The 22,651-nt window shown below is 38.7% G+C and overlaps 1 protein-coding gene across 2 annotated transcripts in view; it reads left to right on the top strand.

Moving 5' to 3' along the window:
* POLA1 (DNA polymerase alpha 1, catalytic subunit) overlaps positions 1-22,651 on the top strand; it is a 186,038-nt gene that overhangs the window by 43,580 nt on the left and 119,807 nt on the right. For both annotated transcript variants that reach the window (XM_033512207.1, XM_015637371.1), the window contains exon 27: positions 22,297-22,329. In XM_033512207.1, the coding sequence (XP_033368098.1) occupies positions 22,297-22,329 (33 nt within the window). The remainder of the gene's footprint in view (positions 1-22,296; positions 22,330-22,651) is intronic.

Genomic DNA, 22,651 nt, shown 5'->3' with positions numbered 1-22,651 from the left:
GAACAAAGGGGGATGTGGAAGTGTTGATGGGATAGTTAAAAAAGAGATTAATTGTCCAAAAATCAGTTTCTCTGATAACTGCAGTGTCTCAAAGATAAAATGTGAACATGAAAACATGAAAATTACTTTTACCTCAGTGCTTAGTTCAGTCAGTGTGTCAAGAAGTTAAATGCCAAGAACAAAGTTATCTAGAGAAGATAGCTATGGGTCTTCAAGTCACAAAAATAACCTGGAAACACTGTATGCTCAGAACTGGTAAAGGGAAATTCTGCATCACACTAAAGGACAAGCAACTTCATGAAGTTTGAAGTCATGATTCCATTCATTGAGTCCAAAAGTATGCAAGAATTGAAAAAAAGATTGGATAATTAGCCCTCTTCTGTACCTACAATTAAAATAGCAAAAATTTATTGATCTTTCTAAGCCAAATTTGAGAGTCAATGTCAGGATTAAGCAAATTTTTATTTGCTGGGAGCTGAGAAGGAAGCTTCTCGTGGGGAAGAGGGCTTCAGGTGTTTTGCTGAGCTGCACCTGATACTGGACTTTCTGAGAAAGAAATGTAGATGGATTACACATGAAGTCTATACATTAGGGTGAGAATCACTGCCTAACTAGGTTTGGGTTTTGATTTTATGTTTGGGGTGTTTTTTCTTCATTCTTTTTTTCTACAGAAGAGAGCAGCTGGGTAAGATCTTTGGGAGTTGTGCTTCCAACCCTGCTCCTTTTTTGCTGATGCCTTGTGTTAAACTCTTCCTGGAGGATGAAATGTCTCTTGGCACATTTGTTGCCATCTGCTGTTTGTCTCTGTTGATAAGGCTTAGTTAGCACTTTTCCTAGGAAAGTGCATGACATAGTTTCAAAAACTGCTCCATTTACCTGTTGCTGTGGGACTAGGCACATGTTTTCCAGCTGGTACATATCATTACAGTTTCAGATGACTAACATGAAAAATGATAATTGAAACTACAAGCCTATTACGTAGTAAGCTTTAATTAGTTAAACTGCTTCGTATTCGTTTACTGTTGGTGCTAATGCTCTTGAAATTAATTGGCACTAAAGGGGGTTCAAAGTTTATATGCAATCATTGCTGTTATAATGTGCTATATTACTAGGTAACTTGGCTTATTGGGTGATTTTGTTCTCAATTATTGCTGCAAGTCAACAAGGACAGAGTAATTATCTCACAAACAATAGCCTTGCTCCCAAGACAGATGCGGCCAGACCCTTCCCGTGGAGTTCTGCAGTGTTCCAGCAAATAGGCAAGGGAAGGAGATCTGTGTATGTCACCCAGCAGCAGATGGGGAAGATATTTAGAAAGTGGGATAGCACACTTTCAGATCTTCTGTTATGCTAATAAAGTTTTTGTGTGAGAACACAGCAATGTCAGTCTATCAATGACATCAACCCCTGGCATGTGCAGGCCATCAAAGCAAACACAGAATGCCTTTGTATGCATAGCTGGACAGTGTAAGCCAGTTGCTACTGGAGCGAAGGTCAACTCTCATTTTCCTAGAATAGACTGAATACCTAGCATACACATTGATTAAACTTTTCTTCTTTTGAACACAAGTTGTGATTTTGTTAAAATGGAAAATTTAGAGTAATGGGAGTTTTTAGACCCTGTAGGAATTTCACTTTTAAGCTGTTAATGCATTGTATGTCACTGGTGTAGTATAATATGGGTTATATCAGCCTACTAACATCGCATAGAAGAAATAATAAATTGAGTGGAATAATATTACTTAGTAAGTCTAACACATTATTAATTAATAACAATTTAATTGCTAAGCACATATTTAAGATGGTAGAGTTTATATCAGAAATTAATTACAAATGCAGATGACTTTCCTGAGTGGAAAAATGAAAAAGTACAGAAGTGAAACTGTGGAGTAGGATGACTGAACAGTGCCAGTGTGCACCTTTTGTTGGTTACTCTCAAAAACGTCTTCAGGACAAGGTTCATCTGAATCTTCAGATTTTAAGGGTCTCAATCTGAGTTCTGATACTATTCTAAGTCCTCTTTACAGCCAGCTTGCAAATCTTTATTTAGGACCATCTTTCAGCAACTGCACACAGCAGGTCAGGTATTTATTCCATCCCAGGAAACTACTGTTTCCAGGAATAAAAAGGGATAACCACTACATCTCCCTGATTTTCTGTCACTTATTTACTTAGGGATCGAGAAGTTTTGCAGGAGTGTGAACAGACATGCCTTGTGTGAATTTTAAAGATGTCATGGTGTTTCAAGTGATAATGGTGGATAATTACTTTGAATGGTAGACTAGTTAGTATTGTTTTATTGGAAATATCTGTGGACTTTTACAGTGGATTATTTTTTTTTGTAGCTGCAGTGATTTTGCCTTTTTTGAGCAGTATCAGTTTGCAAGTCACAATCTTGAGTATGTGGAGACATACTATAATGACTTTAAACACTGATGCATATACATTGGATCAGCTTCGTAGGAATAGTCCTGGAGACAGGTATTCATTTTGGGTATTTTAAACTAAGGTGTTAAACCTACCTTTTAGGGATTTTTTTTTTCTATTCTTTAGTATTTACAATTATGACATTTAATTCTCTCTTTTAGGAGATTGTAGTTTCCCAGAAAATAAAAGATGAAGAGTGCAGCAATCACAATCCTTGTGACTTTCACACAACTATTACTTTTCAGGCAAGAACTTACAAATGTGGAAATACAGGGCACTGCAGCTTCATTTATGTGCAACCTGTGAAGATACAGGGAAACCTAAGTGGCTGTTTCATTTGTTTAACTTTTTTCTGTGAGGAAGGAAAAATAAGAATACTTTGTTTAATCATTGCACTGTAGATGTGATGATTTTAAAGGTATCTTTTAAGTGTCCCTATTGATAACATAGAGAGCTCCTCAGGATTGGATTAATTTTGGTATTTTAGCCTTGAAACCAAGTTTCTGTGTTTGAATCTACTAAAATTGTTGGTGTCATGTGTCTAATAACCCATCTGCTTGAATAATGATCAAGCCTCCTACTTAGTCTGTCTGCCTCAAGGGAATAATCGAGCAGCCATTGTGACAATGCTGCTCTGAGCCAACAAAATACATTTTCCCCCAGGAGTTTGCTTTGAAGCGCAAATTATTTTTAAGGCAGTAGTGAGAAGTGCCCTGAAATGAGGCTCAATGAGGAACAAGTATCTATCTCAAATTGTCTGTCATGGCCAGTGAAGCTGAAAAAGAACCAAACTAAAAACCAAGATAACCCAACTTCACCTTATTTAAAAAATAGCAAGATATCCATCCTCATGAGTAGGATTATATGATGTATATTTTGTGGAGCTGGGCTGGATTTCTTAGTAGACATTCTGCTATGCAGAAGTCTACAAGCTGCTTCAATTTTGCTCTATAAAGTCTTGAAGCAGTTGTGTTTTTTGGGCTTCCTGCTGTGACAGAGACCACTGCCAGTCAGAGGAACCAAGAATCAAAATTCTGTAGTTGTCTGATGTCCCAAATGTGTGTGAATCAGTTTGTAGTCAAATGCACCTCTTCCTTCTCTTTCCTCCTCACTGTGGTACAAATCCTCTTATATAATCAGCTTGTATTTGTTGGTGCAGATTCAGAGTTGGCAGCATAAATGAGCCATGTTTCAGCTCTTCACTTCATGGCAAAGGAGGTGAATTTCCTATAATTTGTGTTAAATCGAGGTCCCATGCCTTGCTTCTAAAAAATATGTTCTTACTCAACCTGAAGTTGCAAGCTTGAAGTAGAATCTATTAAGTTAAATTTTATGGCCCATGTGTGATGGAGGAAAGTCAGTAAGGAATCACTGCAGTTTTTTGCCACACTGAAATATTGTCATTTATGTGATATTTTTTGGATCCAATTTTAATGAATTGGATGCCTTTCATAAAGGTAATCCTAATCCGTTATAACTGATACACTGCAAGTCATGTGTGGTTGGCAAGAGAGGAACTGTGTATTATTCATTTGGCATAGCATAAAAGTATTTGTCCTTAAAAACTAGTATTCAATAATTAATTTGGACCTTTCATTATTTTCCTTGTTTAATGCAGGGGGGTTTCTTTGTTTATGTACTAAATGTTTATGAAAGATTTCAGGTAATTCCTACCCATGTGTGCATGATCTGATATCTTGAGTTTGCTTTGCTGTAGTGTACAACTGTGTAAAGGATTTGCAAGGAAAAAGTAATGTTTTCCTTGTCTTAGTTCAATCTTGAAATGTTTACTGTTTATTTTATAGTTCTAACTCTGATAATCAGTTTGTCTATTTCCTCAGATCATACTTGTGCTTAGGAGGGATCAAATTACCTCTGCTATAATTCACCTCTGAATGTGCTAATAAACTGTGTGCTTTTATGTTTTCTGGTTTCTGGGTAGTACCTTGTGCCATGAATTTTTTATGGGAGAAAATAGAATTTTTAATTAAAAAAATTCCTAATGTAGTAAACAGAAGTATCTTTATATTAGTAATTCTTGCAGCTTTTAGTGTTTTAATGCTTACTGCAAGTTGCCAGTTTTTAAGGCTTTTGAGTGAAATAGGAGGTTGGGACCAGAAGGGAGGTTAGACTGGAGCCTGTTCAGATGAGCTTTCTTGTACTAGCTGGGGAACATTTTTGAAGTGTACATTGGAGACTTGAGGGCTTTTGCTATTGGAATTGTTATTGGTCCAAGGTTTTTGGATAGCAGATATGCCCTGGTGAAGAATGTGAATTGCAAGAAGGGGACCCTTTGACACTTGTGGCTGAATGCTGTGCCATAACTAAGACTATGTTGTCCCAATGCATCTACTCTGGATGTAGTGGGTGGTCAGAGACATTTCCTGAGGTGCAACAAAGCATTGCTAATACCCGTGACTCAGCCCTTAAGAAGGTCCCAAGTAGTTAGAAACTAAGAACAGCCTGGGTGGATTATACCAGGCCAATTATACGTTGCTTGAGCATGGCTCAGAAAAAAAGAAAGGAAAGGGCCCTCTTACCCCAAGTAGCACATATTTAATATTAAAAAATAAGTTGTTCTAATTTAGTTTTCCTCTTTCCTCCTTTTCTTTTGCCTTAAAGATACCAAGAAGTAACTCTTGAAATGCTGCATTGATCTGTATGTATATTGTAAGCATATTGTTATAGTGTAATTTAGTCATGCCCCTATGGCATTCTGGACACTATATGACACTTGTGGTTGGATGTAAATGATCTCCAAGGTCCCTTCCAACCCAAGCCATTCTATGACTTTTTAGGGTGGGATTTTTTTGTGATGGAGTAAAGATCTTTGGTGCAGGGCTTACGTGTTTCTACATGTGTATAAAAACACTGGAGGTACATTGTACAAGTGGATTTTGTCTCTTGCTGACTTGTGTTCCTTGTAGATTCTGTTTTTTAATGTCTCTCTCTTCTTCCCTCCTCTCCTCCCCAAAATGTCTCCACTGCCAAAACATCCATGTTTTATGTTTCTTGTCACTTCCCAAATTTGCCATAACCACTGCTCACATTTCTAAGGCTTTCAAGTTGAATACTTTGTTGGTTATGGATAAAGGTGGGAGCCTGGAGCTACATTACCAAACCTGTTGAGTAAAAGTCAACTCTCCCACCTGTTTGCCCTGTAGTGAGGTGTTTGGGGTAGGTGAGGAGGGGAGAAAAGGGTGCTGCTGACCACCAGGATGGTGCAGGTGCCAGCCAGCAGCACCCACCTGACTGTTCCAAACTTTTCTCAGAGACAAAAATGGGATTTGCTGCCCAGACTCTGGCTTGTATTCTGGCTAGACCAAATGGAAGGGCCTATTTCTCCAGGGGGAGCGAGCACCTGGTTTTCCCTGTGAGGGAGACAGGGGAGGGATGTTGTTCTGGATCTGTCAGACTGCTCTGGCCACATGTAGTAGTCTGCATGTTCTGTGCCAGAGCTCCATTTCTCCTTCCCTGCACTGCTTTCAGCCCACCTGAGTAGTTTGCTGGCAGCTCCCTAATGCATGCACTGCTTGTGGTTTGTTGCTGTAGGAGCTGAGGTGACTTGTGCCACTACATGGAAGTTTAAGTAGTGTCTTTCTTCAACCTATTTTTCTGTAGGCAGTTTTTTGTTACATCTCCAAGTACTTCCCATCCATCTCTGTGTAGATGTTTGAGTTGTATGTCACCACTTACCCTGTTGTTTTGAGGTGTGATTTCCTAGCTTTCTCCCTGCTCTACTCTAGACAGGCTGGAGTGTCCTTGAACCTGCCCTCCCCTTTCTAAAGCAAAGAATGAGAAGCCTTTAAGCAGCTTAAGTGTCGGCCATGTCGCAGCTGACAGGAAAGTGATCTGGTGCTTGGCCCAGCTGCAGCCGGGGCTGCCAGTGGCATGTGCTGGGCTCTGCGAGCCCTGCCAGGCCCGCGGGGTCGTGCCGAGGGCCCCTCTGCGCCCTGCAGTCTGGCCGAAGATGTGGTCAGAAATCACCGTCTGTCCCAAAATGTGGCGGCTGTTTGCCACAGCTGCCCGTCCTGTCAAAACAGTGACTGGTCTCAGGGTTAAAGGTTGATGAAAACTGTCGCTAACTTGAGATGATTGATGTCGGAAAACTAATTAGTGAGCAAGGGCAATTAATTTGATCGCTTGTGCTGGTTTCTCTTTCGGGTTTTGAAGGACTTTGCCGAGCTTCTTTTATCAGCTTCTTTTTAATTGAAGGAGGAATGTGTTTTTGGTGAACTGCTTCCAAGAGGAAACACAAGGTGAATTCATAAGCAGTGATTGAATTTACTTGTGATTCTCCAGAGGCTGGCAGGGATGTTCCTCTTTTGCTTAGAGAGGGAAATGTCAGACACCCTGGTGAAATTTTCATATGAAATACCTCATGACACAGTTGGGAGCTCATCGACCATGCTCTGCCACAGAAGATGTTCTCTGTAGTTGGGGAGGTAAAAGAGGAGTGATAAAAGGGTATTCTGGTAACATTACTTTGGCTTATTCAATTGCTGATGACAAGACAATGTGTTTCCACTTTGGTCCATGCTGCTAAAGTGTAATATAATTATTTGTATTAGACACCAGCCACCTGTTAATATCGTTCTTCTAAAGGTCATTGTGTGGTGCCTTGCTGTCTGAATTTAACGGCCCTGTATCAGGTTTGTTGGTCACTCTTTTGTGTGACACGGGACAAGTGTTTGTGGGGAAAGAATGTGAACCTGATACCCAGACGGCCAAGGGAGAGGAGAGGACCAGGGACAGGCTCTGCTGCTGCTATTGTCGTGCCACCAGGCCAGGGCTGGAAAACAGGCAGCTTCCTTCTGAGGTGCTTTCATCTAACGCAGTCCTTGTTTGGAACAAAACCAGCTTCAGTGATTTCCCAGGAGAAGCAGACTGAGACCCATAAACCCAGGCTTTTTGCAACCCTGGGTGTGGAGAGGACACTGTGCTCCTAACCTGGGCTATAAAGGAGAGATGCTGCTCCACTGGCTGCCAGTCCTCCTAATGCCATGTGAGAAAAGTGAGGTGGTGATAATGTAATTGTGCTTGGTGACAATAGGTAGATGCTTGATAAATTATGTTAAAACATATGGTCTTGGCAGCTAACCTTAATCCTTTTGTTGGATTCATTTATTAATGTCTCTACTGTGACCTGAAAATGCAAAGCACTGTATCATTGAGAAATGTTGACCTTGTTAACTGAAAAATTTTAATTAATTTCACTGAAAAAAAGGGTGGTATGCATTTAACTTGAGCTTTCACTTTTCCCACCTGACCTAGTATTATCTTTTGAGAGAGTTGGGGGGACAGGTAGGATTTGCAGATGAATTTATTCCACGCTTGTAATCCAGTGCATGAAGCAGATGCAAGTGACTGCTGCTACAGGGGCTCAGCTGAATGACTTTGTTTTCAAATTTCCAGAAAATGAATGCTTCAGCTGCCAAAAGAACAAAACAAAGCACCTGGTTTACCACATGGTGTAGGACATTCCAACACTTGCGAAGAGGGAGGGTTGGCTTTAAGCCATCTATATTCCAGTGTCATTAGTAACTGCTGCTGACTGTTGGATTGAATTACTGGCTGAGAAAGAGCAAGGGCTTTTAGAGTCTTCTCTGCAATTGAAAATAGTCACATGAAGAACTCCCATTACTGACAATTTTATAAGGAATAAGGATCTCACTTTATCAGTTGCATATTTATTGGCTCAAACCATTTGAGGTTCATTATGCGCATGTAGATAACTCGTGGTTGTTTGAAAAGGTTCATTAGGGTCTTCAAGAATTCTGGCTTTATAAAAATCTAATTCATTAGTTCTGCAGTGAAAGAGTTAATGAAGGATCACTTGTGGCTTTTAATTTTCAGCTAATTAAAAAGAACGTCTGTTTTTGCCTTGACACTTGTCGTTAAAAGTGCCAAATATAGGAATTTTTTTTTGTGTGTGAGTTGAAGGGTGAGGAGGAGGGGGAAAAGTTACATGTAAATCATTTAGCCATTAACCTAATGTGGTGGATTTATAAATTCTATTACTATAAGCCCTTTTCATTTCTACTGAGGCCTGACGTGTGCTTGATCCTGCTAATGTAAAATTCATTCTGTCTAAGTGATTACTGAAGTAAGACATTTTAGTCAATTTTAATCAGATTGTGTGATACTTGCTTGAACACCAATGTTAAGTAAGATATGGACACAGTTTGGCCATGTCTTAATTAGCCTTACAAATCAGACTGGGAATCAATCAGTGAGCCAAGTCTATGAACTTTTTGACACCCAATGCTTTCTGTGCGGGAAAGAACTATCTATGCTGAGGACTGGAAATACAGGACTTTGGAAGCAAGATTAAGATTGTAATTTGATGTTCTTGCTTTATGGTATGCCTGGCAGTTCCTCACAGTGTGCAGGTCCTTTGTGGTGCAGCCCTCACTGGTGTTTCAGGGTTAAGGCCAGTGGGGTACTTCCCGCAGCCCATCGTGAATTCCTGTCTCCACAGCAGGAGCAGCAATTGGACTATTTTTGTGGAGCTGCTTCTGCTCCAAGATACATCTGTTATTTTGGTCGGGGGGAGAGGTAAGGGACAGCTTATCTTAAAATGCAACCTCCTCCCTCCCTCCAGGTCTTCTCTGGGAACTACTAACTTGGATTCATGGGACATGTGTGTTTCTTGGATTTAGCTGTCTCTGTTTTCCCTATAGGGAAGCATTAGTATGGAAGATCTGCGTCATGAGCCCCTCAAATATTGCTTACAGTTGAGATCAGAGGTGGTTTTTGTGAAATGTCATCCTTTGATAAGACAAGTAAAGACTTTGCTGTTTTTCCTGGATCGTTGCTGTTGCAGTAGGCTGACACAAGCCCCAAACTGATGTTCAGTCCATGTTAGTTTACCCAGTTTTTTAAGACTCATTACTAGCCAATATTTTTTCTGTTCTAATCATATAGAATTTCTGTATTAGTAACAACTTTTTTGGTATTTTCTTCTAATATATGGACCATTTCTTTTTATTACAAAGATACTTGAAAAACTTGTCATGTCCTTGGAAGATCCTGTAGAAGTATTTGGTCTTTTTTTCCCCCTGCCCTCTTCTTTTGCTCATGGTATCTTCTGCAGCGTGGTGGAAAGCCTTAGGAGAAAAGGGTGCTTGAAGTATATGGAAATTAAAATGTTTAGTATCAGAGACAGCAGATGTTCTCTCAGTGTAGGTAATATCTTTTACAGAAGTCTCAACTGCACATGGCATTGTGTCAGTGTTGAGAATTTTGTAACCTGGTGAAAGACTGGTCCATTGTAAATCACCAGCTTAGCCTGGAGATTTTGCTTTGCCATTGTTTAGAAGTTACCTGCACAATGATTTTGTTTTAAAGCTTGAAAATTCAACCACCAGCAGTGTCGGCAAACCATTTTCAGAATCACTCAAAAAGTCTGTATGATACAGACTTTGTAAGTTGTTTTTATTTCTCAGCTTCCAGGTAATTTAAATATCTTTTCTCCTCTACCTAACCTGTTAAATTACCTCTCTCTGTAAGGGTGAGTGTACCTCATTTAGTCAGATGTTACTTAGTTGATGATAGGACTGCAAGCACATGTGGAAGAAAGTGGGGAACATGTTTTTTTGCTTGATCTGAATGTCTCTTTGTCTTCTGTTTTCTCTTTCCTATGGTTACTGTTGGTCTGCCAGGTGTGCCTTTTTGAATGAAAATGAGAAACTTCTTTAGTGTAGATCTCTTACTGTGGTTGGGATGAGGCTCCTTTGAAAAGCTTCGAAATTAGATGTTAATTACCTTTCTCTTCTACTGGATAATCTTCTGTACTTTAACCAAATAAGGATAATCTTCTATACTTTAATCAAATAAATATTCAAATACTTTGAATTTGCCATATTTCAGCTTTTTTGACAGTTTCTTATGTGATGGATTGTAAGAGAGCAAGTGCTCATTAAAAGGCAGAACTTAAACAGCAAAAAAATCCTAGCAGTTCAGGTGAATGGGACAGTTGATCCATTATAATTAAATGGAATTAGTCTGAACTATACAGTGATGGCCAAGGAGAGAACTGTCAAGGTGCACATCAGACTTTTAAGATGGTAGATGCTGATATCATAAGGTTATAAGCCTAAGAAGGATGCAGTGAAGTACATTCTGGATCATATTTTAGGGTAAGATTTTCATTAATCTCAGTCAAATTGATATTCTTGAGGTTTTTGACTTTGAATATTAAATGTCTTCCTATAATTGTATGTATACATAGGATCAAAATAAAAGTCCAAGTTGTAAAAATAAGGTACTTCTGGGGTACTGTGTCTCAGAAGAGAACGTGACCTGCAGAGGGGAACAGGCATCTCTTCCCAGCCACCTTTCACATATGTTTCCTGGGAAAATGCTTTAAAGTCTCTTGTTTCACAGCTTATCAAGACTTACCAAAATTAGTGTTACATATTTCAGAAAGCAGCAATATCTCTTCAGTGTCCTGGAGGTTGGTGAGCAGGTATGGTTTTTTTTAACCCAAAAAGAATTAATGTGTTTTTTAATATGTAAGAAGTTCAGAATTCCTGATTTTTTTATCTTTTTTTTCAAAGAGCACTCAATATTCTTCAGCCCCCTCAACGGAATAAGTATGGCCTCTTTTTCATGGTGCTTGTGTCATTTTAATAATAGATGTATTTGTGTGTGTTTATTTGTTTGGTGTTTTTGTCTGTTTTTTACTATGAGGGCAACTGAGGCCTGTCACAGCTTGCCCAGAGAATGTGTGGTGTCTCCATCACTGGAGATACTCAAAGGTGTCTGGATATGGCCCTGGACAGTCCTGCTCTAGGTGGCCTCACCTGAACTGGGGAGCTGGACCAGGTGACCTCAGAGGCCCCTTCGAATCTCAGCCAGCCTGTGGTTTTGTGATGAAGTCTATTTTTTTTTTCCTAATTCAAACCAGGCCTTAAAATACCTGCAAATTCTTACAGGGATTTTTTTTCCTACAGCATATCCCTATCTTTGCTTCTGTTTTGGGGATTGGTTTGTTTGTTTGTTTGTTATTTTAGGCACCTGTAGTTATCTAAGGGCATTAAAAAGGAGCTTAGCAACATTTGTATCTGTAATAGCAGTGGATGAAATCAAGCCACTGTCCACCAGTGCTTGTGGTTGGATTATCATGTTGGCACTAAAACTCAGGGCCCTGCAGGTCTCATTTCAAATATAATTCTAATGAGGATATTGAATGACTGGTGTGACAATAATGTTAATCAGTGCTGGTGCCTTCTACTTTAACTGAAAAGTGAGAGCAAGAGAGAGCTTTGAAAAAAGGTTTCCTTGGCATATGAGTGAAAGCTGAGTTTTTTATTAACAATTCAAACTCCTGTAATAAGTAGTAGGAAAGCTTATTAGCTATGTTTTTAGATTAAACAAAACCTTTAGGTTGTGATGTTCTTTCTTTTAACAGAATTTGTGGGATGAAGAATTTAAATGAAAATTTCTAAAGTCGAAGATTGATTGAGTTGGAGTATGTAGCACGAAATCAATCCTGTCAAATTGTAGGGAAATAAGTGAGACATTTATAAACATTGTTAATGTTTTAGAAATCTAGTTTTGTGCAAATGTATTTTGAATTCTTTACAAAATGAGATAACAGTAGGTCTAAATGACAAATTAAAGATTTAAAAAATAATCAGCATGCCTCTCTTGTAGTAATGGATTTATGGAGGTAGCATGCTTAAGTTGCATTTGTAATTAAGGTTTTTCCATCATTAGAATAGAAATGTATTCCTGTTGAGCAGTATCTTTTTATGCGATTTATGTGGATTGAATGAATGGCAAAACTCTACTATTTTAATCTGTTATGTGGCTAAAAGTCAGTATTTGGATTGGATTCCTAGAGGGTCATGCCGAAAGGTTAAATACATTTGTCTGTTTCCTTAGTCTTCAAATTTCCATATTCTTTACAAGTAACAAACAAACCCATGTCCTGTGGGATTGTACAATGACAGCTTAGCAGCTTGGCTTCATTAGTAACGAAGCTATACTGCTGTTAATTTGAAACCTCTAAATACTGAACTGGGTGGGCTGTATGTGGAGTGCCTAACAACAGACTAATGCATAAAAGAAACTTCTGAAATTATAATTTCTTTGCATAAGTTTGTAGTCCTGAAAAATGTAACTGTATGTATTGATAAGCCACTAACCTCGTTCCATTTTTAAAAACAGCACAAATGTCCTGGGTTATGAGACAGACTACAAATGGTATTAAAAAGGTCCTATGCTACCATTTTAGGTAATTGACCAAGTGACAACTAGCTGCTAAAATCCTAAAGGCTGATAATAAGGTGGTCCCTTTCGGGAATTTGCTTTTACACGAAGCTCATCTTTTCTCAATTGAGTACTCCCAAAATTGTGTCATGGATCATATTTCTGTTTCTGCAGTAGCTCTCTGACATCAAGTATGGTTCCATCTGTAGCTCTTAGGTTTATTATATGTGGTGTGGTGAATGTCTGTAGATAGGCAGTCAATGTCATAGACCCTTTCATTCCTGTACAGTCCTACAGGAAAAATCTGGAAGGTGAGGTTGCCCCAACCCACCCTACAGTTCCTATTCCTGACTTAAGAGTTACAAGCTGTATTTAACAAGCAATTTAGGATTGTTAACTAGTAATTTTCTTTTGTAGTTAGTTTAAAAATAGTTGAAAGGCTTAAATGAGCCTTTTTAAAAAAATGTTATTTCTACATTATACATCTTACAATCATTTGGTTGGCTAGTAGATTTTGTTTCTGACATGCCTTGCAAATGCCTACATTGTTCTTGGAGAGTCTTTCATGTCCTGAGGAGCTCTGTCTTGGGCTTTGATTGTTGGTTGTTGGTTTTCTTGTCAGACACGTCTAGGGAATTCAGGAAGCTCATTTTTAAGAGGTAATCTAAAAAGACTGTATCTGACTGACACACTGTCAGGCGCTCCTTCCATCTGTATCCAATCCAGCTTCATCAAGTACTGTGAGGAGGTCACACTGAACAAATCACAGCTATGACTGAGACTTCATGCTATTAACCATGGATGTTCCTCATCATATTTTCAAATCTTTGGAGCAATCACTAGGTCCTGCCTGAAGCAGGAAATGTTAAGTGTGCCATGTAGAGCTGAAACTGTTTCATAGAATCACAGAATATGCTGAGTTGGAAGGGACCCTTTGGGATCATTGAGTCCCACTCCTGGCCCTGCACAGGACACCCCAAGAGTCACACCCTGTGCCTGAGAGCATTGTCCAAATGCTTCTTGAGCTCTGTTAGGCTGGTGCTGGGATCACTTCCCTGAGCAGCCTGTTCCAGTGCCCAGCCACCCTCTGGGTGAAAAATATTTTCCTGATACCCAACCTAAACCTCTCCTGACTCGGCTTCAGGCCATTTCCTTGAGCCCTGTCAGTGGTCACAGAGAAAAGAGATCATTATTGTCTCCTCCACGTTGCCACACAGTAAGTTGTAGCTGCAGTGAGGTTTTCCCTCAGTCTCCTTCTGGCTGAACAGACCAAGTGACCTCAGTGGCTCCTCATAATGTTTTTTTATTTTTGGCACCACCTAAGAAGGCTTTTACCACACTGCTAAAAGAGATGAGAAATCTGCACACAGAGCTGTGTCTGAAGGCTTGGAGGAAGTGTCTCAACAAGACATGGGTTTGTGGGACTGAAGATGCAGATGCCATGTTAGACAGAGTGGTAGGGAGTGGTGTTCCAGGCTGACAGCAGAGAGGAGGAAATTCCATAAGCATTTATAAAATAGCCTGCAAAAGTAACATTGTGGAAACATAAAATTATTTTTATTATTACTCTGAAGGTAAACAAAAAATTAAAATGGAGCTGGGTTTTTTTTAAAGTACAATTGTGAACCCTCTAGGCATTCATATACACTTGATCTCTCATCTTTTGCATTTGAATAGCTTTGGTGGAACCTTGAACATCCCAGTAGCTGGGAAGCTGAATGTTACAGGAACTTCTTGCTTAGTCATTGAGGCTCACAATCTGTCAGATCTGAAGCAGATTATTTTGAACTCTTTCAGAATAGTCCTTTTCTTCAGAGCAGGGAGATGACATAGAAAGTGCAAGAGCTTTGTCTGTAATGCTGTGCTGGAGGCACTCCCTTACTCACATGGACATGCTTGAAGAGGCCCCTTGCTGTTGGTTGCATGGTCCTTCTACTCACATCTCCCATCCTTTGCTTGCCAGCATGGGCTTGCACTCCTGCCCCTCTCAGTGCTGATTCAAGGCTCTCTTAACAGCCTGGGGAAGCCTGTTGGCATGGATAATTTTACCCCATTTAGGCAAATGGATCCTTCTTTTTGCCTAAATTGCTTCCTGGATCCAAGCAATTCTTGGTGCTGACACTAGCTGCAGCCACAGAGGATGAATAAGTATTGTTTAACTTTATAAAAACACCTGTCGTGTTGTCTAAATAGATCTAATTTAATGAAACAAAATGATATGCTTTATGAAAATTCTGCATGACATTTAAGAAATTAGGTAAGAGAACTTTCTTTGGAGGCTAATTAGAGGCTAAAATACTTCTCTGAATTTGCATAAATGTTGCCTTGATAGACAACCACTTAGTCATAATGAAAGAACCATTTTAAAGCAGTTCAAACCACTCACAAAGATTTTTTGATGGACACAACATCCACACACAATCTATTCATTACCAAGACTACTGTGTCCTCTTATCTCCTATAAAATGTCAGGATCATTTTCAGTGGATATTACCTGTATCTAGCCAGAGATTGCCTTGTTCTGTTTAGTGTAGCTATCGCAAAATGCCCGTGGCTCTTGAAGAAAAGGCTCTATTGTTCAGTAGAAGGCCTTTTTCTTTTAAGAATACTCATCAGGTAGCACAAATGTGTCCTGCATCTGTTTTTCTCTTTAGCACTTGCTTGTCTTCTCCCAGGCCTTCCTTTTTCTCCAAACACACAAGTTGTGGTTATTAAGTGAAAGATGCTGACCAGGAGAGCCTTATAAAAGTTTTAATTCCATTTTTTTGCTTTCTATTTAAAGAACAACCCCAAAAACAAAGGGGAGGAAGATTTGATTCTCAGAGATAGTGCACTGAGTTTATCTATGGCTGAAAAGATGTTTAGTCTTTGGAGTATTAGCTTTATTTCTTTTTCAGCTTTTTAGGCATACTTGATGTTTTTGAAAACATCTTCTCTATTGATTCTGAGACATACTCCCTGATTTCTCCAAGGCTTCCAGTTATAGGCTATGAGAATAACTTTTCTTGGAGATAGGACAGTACTTCTATTTCTATCACTTCAAGATTGAGAGACATGCTTATATATTTGAAAGATAACTTTTAACACTGTAGTTTCAAACCTGATGTGGAGGATGGTATTCCCTAATCTGGAATAGATTTTGCTGTATTCAGAGGAAAATTTCTGTGCTCTGGTGTTGAACCTTGACTGGATTCTAACTTGTCTGACTGAAAAAGGAAACCTTTGTTTATTGGCAATTAGTTTCAAGTATTTATTGTTCTTGTCATTTTATTTTTTTCTAGTGAAAGACTGATTGTATTTTGCTGAATGTGTTAAACCTGTTTAGTTTGGGAAACAAAGCAAAGCAAAGCTTTCCTGTCTAAATGTTTGTTCATTCCACTGAAACAAATACTGTTTTCTCTTTTAAGGAAAATATACTTGTCTACATGCATTTAAATATGGAATAACTCAACACATGTTTTGGTTTTATTAGGAAATAGTAAACGATGCTTGTCATATTCTTTCTCAATTAGAAGTGGTTTTACTTGTGGTTTGTGGTACAGTTAGTTTTTGATACAGTTGCGGTCATCTTAGTAGGCAAAGCTACCTTTGCATCTTATAAAGTACAAAATGTTCATCAAGCACACATTTCTTTAATGCTTTGGAATAAAAAAAGAATCATAAAAGCTAATGAGCCAAGATTTGTTTGAGTACCACATTCTTCAAGGGGTTTTGGATGCTCTTGATCTTGTTTCTTCATTAAATGAAACAGGGATCCCTGTTCCTTCATTTGTTTTAGGTGTTCAGTTTTGAACAAGTTAGAAAGAAAATAACTCCATGGGTGGGTTGTCAGCCCTGGTGCTTCTCTAGGAACTGTCCCTGTGTTTAGTTTCTTGGGAGAGTTAGGAGATGCCTGGCCTGTACCAACATTTTTCACAGCTAGTTATCACATGGACATTGTATTCCTGCTGCTTCTGGGAACACAGAACATTTCTAGGAAGTGGGTCACAGCCAGATCAGTTACCTTCTATGCACTCAAGTGTTCAACTTCATTGTTCAGCACTCTGTTTCCAAGATTGTAGAATCCTTTCCAGCACAGAAGTTTTTGTGTGTATGTAGGTGTGTTTTTTTAGATTGTTTCATTTTGTTGTTGTTGGGTTTGTTTTTGGTTTGTGTTTTTTTACTTTTGTTCAGTGCTTTTAAGAATATGTTTCATTGTTTTTCTTTCATCCTAATACCAAAATAACCCTTTCCAAAATAGGCAAAATTTGCTTTAATATTGCATGGTTTCTGTAGAAAAATCAATAGTTTTACAACTTAATAAGAAAACAGTTCTGATTCTCCCATTCTCTTCAGCGAAGCTCACCACAAATACTTGAAATAGAAGTACTGTAGAATTTAAAGGATATAATTGTTTCTGGCACCAAGGGAAAATTTTCTTCAAATTTTAATTTGATTTGCATCATCATCTGTGTTTTACTGTCATGTTTGCATTTCTTGTCAAAATGTGACAAAGGTACACATAATCTTTTTTGTATTGAGCACATTTCTGTTGCTTCCTTTTTTGTGTCTTCTGTTCATGTGGCAAAAAATTCTGCCTTTTCTTGGCATGCAAACATAAGTCTCTGGATATTTGTGTACACTGCTTCAGCCCTTGGAACCATTCTCTCTTAGATTTTGGTGCTCCCATCAAATACTGCTGTTACATACAGAAGCTGTGAAAGTTCTGTTACTGTCTGTCAGCTTTGCTGGGTGGAAACAGCTAATAATGAACAGTTAATTCCAGCATGTCTGAAGAAAAACAAAACCAAAACAACATAGAAGGGAAGACATAGAAGGGCATTTTGGGGTGTATTTCTCATGCTGTTAATGTTTCATAAGAGTGTGTATTTTGGAGAAATGGAACTTTGAATGTATTGTCTTAGATACAGCAAATACTCAGTAAAAGCTCTTTGAAACAGACAAACTTGTTAACTACTTGAATCTGATCACTCAAACTTTTCTGAATCAAGTCCGTTGTCTGATAAAAAGACTGAATTGCAGTTCTTCATTCTCTGTGGCAGACAAGGCCTTCATCTTTCTTTCACTTATGCTTAGGGCATGTGTGCCTTTTTGTCCAGCAATAGAAACCTTTTCTGAAAATCCTCCTTAATAAAATCTTTTTACAGCATCCTGTGACTGTGGTTCATCAGTGCTGAAGTCTACTTACAACAAAATCCTAGCAAAGCTAATGAATAGGTTTCAAAAATACAGAGGTTCAGAAATACTTAGATTAGTGAGTGGTGTTACTGGAACACAGTTTTTCCAGCTCATTTATTCCTCTGCCCCATGGGAAGGAATAGCTAATATGAATTACTAAAGCAGGTGACAGAATTATTTTCTTGCTATATAATTGCAGAAGTAAATAAATGAGGTGGAAAAATATATCAGGCCTACTCTAGATAACTACAGAGTTTTCAAAAATATTTTTTACAGGGCCTTAAGGCTGCGTGTTTTTCTCCTTGTGCAGAGTGAATGCAGAAGGAGTGGTGTGGTTTGGATTTTTTGGTTTTTTGGGGTTTTTTTTGTGTATGCTTTTGGTACAATGTTTTTGCAATGATTGTGCTCATTCTTTTCAGTCTGCTCTTAAGTTTTCCCTTGTGTTCCTTCATGTCTGTGACCTCCGGATTCTGCAGGAAATGTGTTTACAGGAGAAATTTTTGTATCAGCGTATTAGTTTTGTATCCTGTCTCATTGGTTTTGAACTCTTGTATCTTAGCTTGTGTCCACAGAAGCATCCTCTCATCAGAAGGTACTCTTCAGGGGTTTTTAAATAAGGAATCTTTAAAAATACTTGATGTAATAAGTAACAGTAAAGCTGTTCTTCATTTATTTATTTATTTATTTTTATTTTATTTATATATTTTTAATAATTTCCAGTCTTAAATCACAGCCTTACAACTTAAATCACAACTTAAATAAACTTTAAGAAAGTAATTAGTGAGTTGGGGTGGGATTAGAACAGGGAATTTTGCAGTTTGATGAGAGCTTGTCTGCAATTATAGTCTTCAAGTTTATATTGACTTGCAGTTCACGGGTAAGAGAATGTGTGTCGCTAGTCTTTCTTTCACAAGAATAGAAGTTAAAAGAGTTTCACAGATGTGCACTCTACTGAGAAGCTCACAGGTTTTTAGAAGTATATGTTTGCTGGGGGAAGGGGGCATGGCTGTACAAATGGGTTGCCAGGCAATTAATTCTTCCTACTTGGAACAGGAGACAATCCGGCTCTCATAAGCAGTGCAGTATTATTTGCAAAAGAAAACTAACAAATGCCATTTTTCCTATTCTCTTCCTTCTTCTGTCTTCCCACCTCCCTTCTCCCTTCCTCTTGCTGTGCATTCCTGAGAAACTGCTCAGGATTGATATGATAGCAGAGCTGTCATTCTCTTTAACACAAAAAAAAAAGGAAAAAAAAGTCACTTTTATGCTAGGTATTTTAATAGAGTCCCATTAAGGATGTATTGCTGACTGAAATATTGGCATGAAGGGCTCTCACTGAGCAGAGCCCAGGAATTAAGAAGTCAGGAAATGGGCTGCTGCATTGCTAAAGAACCTTGTGTGACACAGTATCTCCTGATTGGGGGGATCATTACTGCTATTATGACTCGACTTGCGTAGGAATTTTAAATTTCATCTGAATGTCAGTAATAACCCTCTTAGCAAATTATCCTGAATAAAATCACGAAGGCATTTTATATAATAGGTGTTGAATTACTGGATAGATTTGCTAATTAAATACTCTTTGTTCTGCTGCAGTTGACATTACAGGGTAAGATCTTGAACAATTATTCTCAACAGCTGTACTTTGTTAAGGGAAAAATTAACTACAAAGTTTATTTTTTTTCTACACTTGAAATTGGCAGATTTTTGAAATGTGCTTGAAAAAATTCCATCATCCAATTGGTAATGAGAGGATAAATATGCAGGTGTTGCTGTGAAATCAGATAACTACTGACTGCCTTATTAATGAATTTAGCAATACTTTATAACCTTCTGTTTTGTAGCTGTTGGCACTTACAAATGATCTCCTGTCAGAATGGGTGGCACTAGCATATGCCAGTCACTTGATGAAGCCAACTTGTCTGTGACCCTCTTGTTGTGATTACCTACACCCACTGCTGTCCTCAGGGACAATTGAGAAATGGTTGTTGCACAGCCAGACCATTTTTTAGTATGGGTATTCCCTTTTTTAAAAAAAAAATAAGATTTATTTTCATTATGTATAGAGTTATTTCAGAGAGTGAAGTAGAAAATGCCAGAGATTATCAAGGAAAATTGATAGGCCTTCCTTTCTTTTCAGTATAAACTCTTTATTTCAGTCTAATTTTTCAATTTTGTTTCAGGGACTCCTGTTTGCTTTTGGAGTACTAAGGGAGAGGTATAACCTTTCTCTGTAGGAGTTAGCTAATAAGTGAGAGGAAGGATTGTGAGGTGGTGAATATGTTGGAATTTTGACTACTTTATATGAAATTTGATATCACGTACCAGTGATATGTCTAGAATAATTTCAAAACTCCATAGAAAGGTGGTGGGGTCAAATGGCTGAATCACTCACTGGGAGATGAATAAGAGCGGAATACCTTCTTTTTAAGCTTCCAATTAAAATGGAATTGTGTGTGTCTGATTCCAGTGACAGGTACAGCCTAGCAGGAATCTGCAGTTAAGGCTCACAGTTTTCCTGTTCTGTGAAGGAGACTGAGGACAGCTGAGCTTTCTGCAGTTTTGGACTTCAGCAGAGTTCAGGCATCACATTGTCTGACTGCCTAGTTTGCAGCGCCAGTGGATGGTCTTTAAATCAACTGGATGTTTTGAACTTGACCCAGAGAGTGTAAATCCATAGATACCCATATGTGCTTGAGGAATAACCCTGATAAGGACATGCATTGTGAGTTCAGCTGTCTCAAAGTTACATCATAGTTTGGAACTGAACCTGTCTCTAAGTGCCTTGAGGGGAATACAGCTTTCAGTGCATAATTGCAGACAAAAAAGTCATACTTGCACTGTGGTTGTGTAAAGGTTCTGAACTACTAAAGAAACTTGCCACTAGTGTTAAAGAAATTAGAGTGTTTTCATCCTGTTTGTGTGCTGTTGTGTAGAGGTGGAGATTTCACCTGTTCCAGAATTCCTTGCTGCAATAGCATAGTCAGCATCACAACAGTCAAGACCCATGGCTTCATTATAGACTCCTCTGCCTTATAAAAGTAATGAGATTTTCCTGAATATGATCTTATTCCCACTGAGCAGAGACAGCTCTTGCCTGTTTGTCCCTTCTCTTTCCTCATCCCTGCTGATTTCTACTGCTCAGCTCCCTGTCACTGGCTTCCTCACTACAAGTCTTAATTCTGCTTTTTGGCAAATACGGCCAAGGAGTATTACAATTTAAGATGTGAAAAATAGTAAAGGTGAGATTGGGCCGCTAAATTTGATACAAGCTGTTTGATAGTGTGTTGCCTGACTGTCTTTAGAATTCCAAATTGTTTGGGTTCACCTAACAGACTCTGATCTATCATTGCTGTAACATGTGGTTCAAATCAATCCTCAAGAAAATTTAAAGTATAAATATATATGACTAGCAGGATTAGCTGAAGGAAAATCTGAGGTTTGTGCTGAGTGGCAATGGAAAGGACTGAAACCAGGGAAGTGAAAACTGGAGCTGTGTGCCAGAGCACCAGGATGTTGATTAGAAAGAAATGGGGGAGTACAGTGGAACTGTGGCCAGGTGGCTGAAGGAATGGACCAGATGTTGGTTCTCATGCAGCTGTGCAGAATTCACCAAGCTCTTCCTGCTGCTGCAGCTACACATGTTTTTCATTAAGCTCATTTGATTGTCCCTTTTCTGTGCTACAGCTGGACCTGTGGCTCCAGATGATGTGCCCTCCAACACCCTCCACTGTGCTGAGCACTATGAGAGGTGGAAGAAGGAGCCTACTCACATGAGGTCTCCTTAGCTGTTTCTCAGGTTCAGAGAGATGCTATTCAGAGCGTTTGGGGAACTTGGGATGCATTCTTGGTTGAGTATCAAGCTTGGTTACACACAGTTTTGCCGATTGATTCAGGATCTGTATCCTGTCTTTATCTCAGCTCTTTGTCCCTGTTCTGGTTTCCATAATGAGTTTGCTTTCTGATGACCCATTTTGAGATCATTACAAGGGTAATCAATGTTTTGACTAAGTCTAGTTGAGTGAACACCATCAAGGCTGGACTGAATAAGACAGGATGTTTTTGGGAAAAAAATTCAATGACATCAAGAGATAAGATGATGGATATGAAGGTGACAACTGACCTAAATTACTGAAAGAGACTTAATTCTGGCACTTGCTGATTAGGTTGTATTTGAGCCATTTGATTCAGTGTTCTTTTTTTCCTAAGGTAGAATGTGTGCATGCATATGCAATTTTGAGATTTGTTTTAATCTTGTTTTAGGGGAGTTAATAATAGCATTAATACAAGGTCAAACAAGAATTTACTCCTGTAATAGAAGTATTGAGGTGACTGTGTGTTGCCAGGAGAGAGGTGGTTTGCTTTGTTTTGAAAGGTGAGAGCATTTGGAGTTAGCAACCTAATGGGTATGTTTGCATGTGTTAGCCTGTAATTATATCATATGCTAATCTTTGATTATTTTTTTTATTTCAGATTTTGATGCATACCAAGGAGATGGTGCAGAAGGTAATGCTGAGCATTTTCATTAAACAACAACACTTAAAGAGCACACCTGGTGAAATTTTTTTATTCTAGGAGAACTGTAACCCAAACAGTCCTGAAATCACTTCTTAGGATGCCTGGTTTACAAATGTAATCCTTCCTGATGGATTATAGCTTTTTTCTTTTCCTAACACAGATATGATCTGGACCCTGCTTGAAGCCTATGTGGGACTGTTTCAAGCAAATTAGCAACAGTGCTAATTAGAGTTTACTCATAGACCTGTTACACCATGTGTTCTAGTGGTTTATTATGGTTTATTTTTTGGCATCCTTTAAACTCTGTCAT

This window comes from Parus major, chromosome 1 (assembly GCF_001522545.3).
Source record: "Parus major isolate Abel chromosome 1, Parus_major1.1, whole genome shotgun sequence".
Classification (NCBI taxonomy): domain Eukaryota; kingdom Metazoa; phylum Chordata; class Aves; order Passeriformes; family Paridae; genus Parus; species Parus major.
This window is presented reverse-complemented; position numbering and strand designations above follow the sequence as displayed.